This window comes from Alexandromys fortis, unplaced genomic scaffold (assembly GCF_014885135.2).
Source record: "Alexandromys fortis isolate MF-2015 unplaced genomic scaffold, M_Fortis_MF-2015_v1.1 scaffold_5, whole genome shotgun sequence".
In the NCBI taxonomy this organism is placed as follows: domain Eukaryota; kingdom Metazoa; phylum Chordata; class Mammalia; order Rodentia; family Cricetidae; genus Alexandromys; species Alexandromys fortis.
The window spans coordinates 18,192,912-18,199,978 of NW_026067924.1; the positions used below are offsets into that span (position 1 = coordinate 18,192,912).

At 41.1% G+C, this 7,067-nt stretch overlaps 1 protein-coding gene across 3 annotated transcripts in view; it reads right to left on the bottom strand.

Moving 5' to 3' along the window:
* Elmo1 (engulfment and cell motility 1) overlaps nucleotides 1-7,067 on the bottom strand; it is a 513,908-nt gene that overhangs the window by 329,532 nt on the left and 177,309 nt on the right. For all 3 annotated transcript variants that reach the window (XM_050142466.1, XM_050142465.1, XM_050142467.1), the window contains exon 8: nucleotides 1,887-1,986. In XM_050142466.1, coding sequence (XP_049998423.1) covers nucleotides 1,887-1,986 — 100 coding nt within the window. The remainder of the gene's footprint in view (nucleotides 1-1,886; nucleotides 1,987-7,067) is intronic.

The following is a 7,067-nucleotide window of genomic DNA, read 5'->3' on the forward strand; positions in this document are numbered from 1 at the left end:
TCAGTTTTGATTTAAAATGCCAAGACAATTAGCTTTTGCATCCTTAGTTTAAATGTGATTTCAAATTTAATTTAAAGGGAACTGGAATCATCATAACTAGTTAGAAAACTCAATTACTTCCATTGTCTCTGAACACTTAACTCACATCATTTACAGAAACAAAGCTTTGTTATTGCTGACTCCTGACAAGGGGCATTTTACTTGAAAATACATTTAAATCAACTTTCACCATGTTCCTTCAGTTTTTCAACTTCAAAGATTTAAAAAAAAATAAATGTTTCTCTGGCTAGTTAGGAAACTCAATTACTTCCATTGCCTGTGAACACTTAACTCACATCATTTAAAAAACAAGACTTTGTTATTGCTGACTCCTGACAAGGAGCATTCTGCTTGAAAATACATTAAAATCAAGTTTCACCGTGTTCCTTCAACTTTTCTTCCATTTTTCAACTTCTAAAATTTTCTTTTAAAAATAATTGCTTCTCTGGCTTGGAGGTGGCTCATATAGAAGCAAGAATCCCTGAAGTCTACTGGGAAGACCAGGGAGGGAAGCACAGCAGATAGGGACAGATAGGAAACCACCTATTGGCTCTGTGCCTGTGAGGAAGCACAGATGTGGCTAAGAAGAAAGAACTCTGGCCATGCCACCGAGGAGGAGATTCCCCTTCACCATGACCCTGCCGACCTCCAAATGACTGTCCTCAGTCCTCATCAAGAGAAGCTAGGTTTAGCTGCACAAAAGGAGGAAGAAGGGGGAGGAAGAGAAGGAGAAGCAGGAAGAAGACAATGATGATGACAATGACAACGGTGCCCATAACGACAGTGAGAACCGTGACAGCTAATGCCACTGAGCAGACACGACTTCTGGGAGCTCCCACTCAAAGGGTGTCATCACTCCCCAGAGGGTCTCTGGCACGTGATGAGCAGGACATTTGGATTGGGAAACAAGGCCTACTATAAATTCAGAAACTGTTAAAAAAAATTAAGTATAAAATTCCAGAAAACCCAGTTCCTTCATGTGTAGATGTGTTTCTCTAGAGCTTATTCTAGGAAGACAAGGCATGGCAATTCATGTTCTAGTCTCAAAATATATTGCCTACAGCCCCTGCCACCACCAGCTGAATGCTTTCTGACACAGGAGTATGCTTTTGATTTTATCATCTATAATAGCTTCAACTGGCAATGCTGTGATCCTCTTTAACTTTTCTAACCTGAGTTCATAGACATATCACAGGAAATATTTAGAAGTATGTCAATAAGTCCCTTAGCTTCCAATTAGCTCTCACCTTAAATAACCATGCAATATCCTGCAGACATGGGATCTGCAGGGCTTCCACTGCCAACACCCTGTTCCAGAGTTTCTTTCCTGCCTTATTTAAAGTAGTTTTCCAAGAAGAACATCAAATGGAAAAACCAGTAACAGCCCTCAAGCAAGTAGGATGGTCTGAATGAAAATGGTCCCCACAGACTTTTATACGTGCATGCTTCGTCCCCAGTTGATGAAGTGCTTGGAAAGGATTAGGAGGTGTGTCCCTGAAAGGGGACTGTAAGATCTGAGAAGTCCATAACATTTCCAGTTAACCCAATCTCTGTCGCGTGCTTAGGTCTTAAGATCTATAGCTACACCGTACACTTATTGAAGCAGAGAACTTTGATTTCTCCTTAACTCTAGGTTCTCACCATTTATGATCTCTGTGGGGATCAAAATACAATTTTCATACAGCATTCGGGGGCCCTGTTCCCCATATATATAATACTACCAAAATCATTCCATCTTTCGACATAAAGAACTGAAGGAAGCAATTGTAAAGCACCCACGATGCAGAGAATTGTGTATGCGGAGAAAAGGAACAGTGCTGCGCTGAGGAAAGTACAGACTACGTTACCTTCTTTATGAACGCCACTGAGAATGTATCCCATGACACGATGCCGTGGTCCATGAGCTCCACAAAGGCTGTCAAAGTGAAGGACAACATGTCTCCAAAGCTGCAAAACAAGAGACATCAGAGTCACTGACCCTAAGATGAGCACCAGGAAAGATGTAGACATGAGAAGGCTCAGAAAAGTCAAATGATCAAAGACCATAGGGATAAGAAGCCGGACACTAACAGGAAATACTCACATTTACATTATGGGAATGTAATGTAATTACAGAAACTCAAAACAACCAAGGAGAGTCAGCGACTGCACAGGTTTACCTCACACGGAACACACTTTGGAGAGCTGGGTCACATTGGACAATTCACTTGACTGCTCTGAGACTCTGTTTACTTCATGGGGAAGCTGGATAATTGCTATGTAACCACAAGATGCAGACAGAGCACTTGACTGAGTGTGAAGGGTAAAAGTGTTCAGGTTAGCTTAAGTGACTTCTCAGCAAATGACAGATGAATTAAAAGAGGAAATGTACGGGCCACAGGAATCAGGAAGAAAACTTAAGAACAATTATGTTAAGCATACTAATGTGACAGGCCAAGACAATGCAACTCTTCTTCCATCTTATATTCTTGCTATTTGCTTGCCCAGAGCCCCCACCACCACCAGCAGGGGCTTATCTTAGCTTCTATTAAAATGCTTGTTTGTGCAAATCCTGCCCCCCACAGCTGTTGAGCAAGATAACGAGATATGGGTTTTGCTTTTAAAAACCCCTTGGTCTAAATGCACAGGGTTTCTTGTAGGTCCAAATATCTGAGTGTAGGCAGCTGGCTACAAACTGTCTGCATGGCCATCTCTGGTGGGCTCCCTGCAGCACTAGCCCTTGAGACAGGATTCAAAGGCAAGGAAAAGATGGCTCAGGGGTTAAGCACTCCTGCCGCCCTCAAAGAGGGCCAAGAGTTCAGTTCCCAGCACCCATGTTGGGTGACTCACAACCACCTGTAGTATAATTTCAGCTCCTGAGGAATCCAGAGCCCTCTTCTGCCTCCACAGGCTCTTATCCACACATGAGCATAACACATGTATGCAAATAAGTCAAAAGAAATCTCAAAACAGCATCCATGTGCTCTATACCAGTGATTCTCAACCTCTTTAGAGTCACATATCAGATATTTACATTAGGATTTATAACAGTTGCAAATTTATAGTTATGAAGTAGCAGCAAAACAATTTAATGGCGGGGGTCACTAGGGTCAAAGCATTAAGAATATTGAGAGGGGCTGGAGAGATGGCTCAGTGGTTAAGAGCATTACCTGCTCTTCCAAAGGTCCTGGGTTCAATTCCCAGCAACCACATGGTGGCTCACAACCATCTGTAATGAGGTCTGGTGCCCTCTTCTGGCCTGCAAGCATACACACAGACTATTGTATACATAATAAATAATTTTTTTTTAAAAAAAGTATATTGAGAATCACTGCTCTCTATGCTTGCATGTATATACACATGTAAGTAAATTCACTTGTTTTAACTTAGCTAGAATTTTATCTTTAGCCATTGGGTTTTTTTTTAATATTTATTTAATTATTATGTATACAATATTCTGTCTGCGTGTATGTCTGCAGACCAGAAGAGGACACCAGACCTCATTACAGATGGTTGTGAGCCACCATGTGGTTGCTGGGAATTGAACTCAGGACCTTTGGAAGAGCAGGCAATGCTCTTAACCGCTGAGCCATCTCTCCAGCCCCCTAGCCATTGGGTTTTAAGGAATGTCTGTATGTGGGAGGCATGGAAGTTTTTGTGTTCACATATAAGTACTGAAGAGGCCTCTGGACTCTTATTGTGAGCCTGTCTGTCTATAGAACCCATCTTTGTGGAAGACATCACATGTTGTCAATCTACAGAACCCATATTTATGGGAGATGTCACACGTACTCTACAAAGCATTTTAATGTAGTCATGACCTATGCTTTATTGTGCACATGGGTCTGAGTTTGTCACCAGGAGAAATAGGACTTAATGAGCTCTCGTTACATCACTGGGGTTATGCTCCTGTAGAGGGAGGGCAGTGAAGCCCTGGTCTCGTCCTTTTTCTGGCACAAGAAGGAGTTTGTGCTCAATTCCGTGTTCCTGCCACAATGAGCTATCTCACCAAAGAAACCATCACAGAATGCCACACGTGACTTCTATACTACACTGTATAGTAATGTGAATTTCCACACTCGGTTTTTAGTTGGTTGTTCAGACTTTACATCTACAAAATAACACTTCATATTATTTCTCCATTTCAAAGTCCCATAACAGAATTAGGTTGAAGTTCCCTATTTTCAACTAATACAGTAAAAAAAGAGGTTCACGGCTCATCTACAGCCTCGTCTCCACACCCCTCCCTGCTGCTGTTCTGCTCGGTCCAGCTTTAAAAAGCAGCTTTCATCTTGGAAGCCACCGTGCTGAAAGGATCCCACCAAAATGGCAGTGACTCTCACAGGACAATAAAGAGGAAGACACTCACTAAAAAAGAAACAGTTAGGTGGCCTCAAGTCACGTGGTAAAGGTTGGGCCTCCAGTTCTATATAGCAAGTGATTTCCCCATCCTGGCTTCAGTTTCTTCATTTATTAAAAGCAAGTGAGGAGGGAGTCCTTATGATGATAGCGGCCCCGACCCCAGAAGTGATTTAGAAAAGAGAAGCCAGCTAATGTGCCTGCCCTTCAAACGGTACAAAGAACAGTGAGCAGCAGACGAGGGATGGCTAATGCCACCACATAAAGGAAGTATTTCAAGAAGCAACTGAAGCTCAGGGTTTCACACACTACACACCCCACTGTGTAAAATATAGCCTGTTCTTAGAAGCAGGACCAACACAAGGAACCCCCGATCTCTCAGGTGCCCCTAGGTGGCATCAGAGGATTGTGCAAAAAAAAAAAAAAAAAAAAAAAAAAAAAAAAAAAAAAAAAAAAAAAAAAAAAAACTCCATACAGAAAATGCATTATTGGAAAGAGCAAAAAAACTAGAATGAGTAGAAAATAGGCTTTAAAAAAGAGAGAAAAGAACCAAGGAAGGTTCAGTAAAACTGTAGAAGTATCCCTAAATACAATAAGTCGTGAGAAAAATCCATTATCGGCCCCTAAAAGAGAAAAATGCTTCAGGATATAAAAAGCAGGTAATACATTCAATTAGTAATATTTATTTTATTACTAGGCTGGGTAGGTATCTGTATTGCTGTGAAAACATTATAATGTGTGTATTGTTCAGATTACAAAGCATAGAACAATCTGGCAGTGGCTTATACCTTATGTGCTAAAGGTTCACGGACACTCAAAGGAGAATCCATCCTAGCCTCTACTCGGCACCAAAATGTCTGACTTGGTGACTTCAATAGAAGAATCAACCAAAGAACAAGAGTAGCCCAGGAAAGCACGCACTGCTGGCTCAACCCTTCCTTTCCCGTCAGCTACCTGAGCCTAGGAGTATCCATGGCCTGAGGTTCAACATTTGTCTTCATTAGGTCCTTTAAAAAACAACAGAAAAACCATATATATTCCTTCTAAAGGGATCTACAGGCAAAATGACTCAGCTCCCCAGCTGTAATCTCATTCCAAATGGCCTTAGGGAGATAATCATTCTCCCTTCAAATGTTCAAGAGCTCTACAGATTCCTCTAACAGGCTTCAAGTCCTAGGAAAAGAAGATGGATGGAGAGAAGTGTGCTGGTTTCTGAATCTCCAAACTGAGCTGTCTAAGACTTCAATCTGAATAGCTATTAAGGAGAAAGAGCAGAAATTCCCAGGCAGCAGATAACAAACTCTGAACTTGCCAGTCATCATCAACGCTGATGACCAACAAGAACAGAAAGGCTGTATCGCATTATGTGCCTATCACGATGTTCTTGGTTCAGAATTGGCCCATTCACTAAAGCAATAGCTAGATGACTGACTGATAGAAACAATCACACAATGTCCTCCTGATGCATTTGATGTTAACATAGTAGTGTACTATGTGTGCTATTTGGTACACTATACAACACACATGCACGCAATACACATTATAGCATATGGTTATACATACATTCCAAAAATAACATAGAAGTCATTATGGCTAATTGCTAAGTGACATAGTATGTTCTCATAAAGACTTTTTCACAATTAAACTACAAATCTTCAGCTGCAAGGAAAAGATACCATGCTAAATTTTTATTCTATTTTAAATCAAAAGAGTTTCTTTGAATGAAGTGGAGATAGCAGCTTTTATTGAATGCTGATTTCAATATTTACTTCCACTCCTGCGGGACTGACTCAGACTCCACAGAGGAAAGACGAAAGCCCAGGTTCTACTTTTGAAATCAATGCTGAGTGGAGGATCAAGCCTTAAAAGAATGACAAATAGAAAGAAACCACATGGTACATTCCAGAACATATTTTAGTGTGTGTATGTGTGTGTGCGTGCGCGTCGTGCGTGTGCGTTAGGCTAAAAATTTTGCAGTAGTGACTGCCACAAACTGCACGTGCTAGTCGACAGCCACCCTCCCAGCTGACAAACCATGTGTGCTGGGATGATTCAAATAAATGTTTCTCATCAACTTGTAGATGAAACCTTCATTCCAGCAAAACGCAGCCAATCTAAAAACAAGCGTGTAAACTTAAGCTGCTAATTTTGTAAAAGCTAAGGCCTTCCAAATGTTTTCTTAGGATAGTGTGCCCAATAAAAGAACCAGAGAAATGATGAACATAAGGAAAACCTGTTAAGCTATTCGTGAACAGTAGCAAATAGATCCTTAATTGTCACGGGCTAGAGTTCCCTGTTTAGGCTTCCACGTACTTCCTATCAAATATGGGTAACATTTGTCTACATTGGAAGTTGTAGATACCTAAATCCCTAAACTGACAGTCTACCTATCCTCCAGAATCAGTTTCATTTGTATCAGTAGGCACGCTCATGACTTCTTTCCTGAACATTTAAATTGGTTATATTTCTGTTGGCCTACCTGCCTGTCTTCCTTGCGTCAATATCATACTGTCCTGATAGCCAGTCTCACAGTGAATCTTTTTTTTAAAATATTTATTTATTTATTATGTATACAATGTTCTGTCTGTGTGTATGCCTGCTGGCCAGAAGAGGGCACCAGACCCCATTACAGATGGTTGTGAGCCACCATGTGGTTGCTGGGAATTGAACTCAGGACCTTTGGTAGAGCA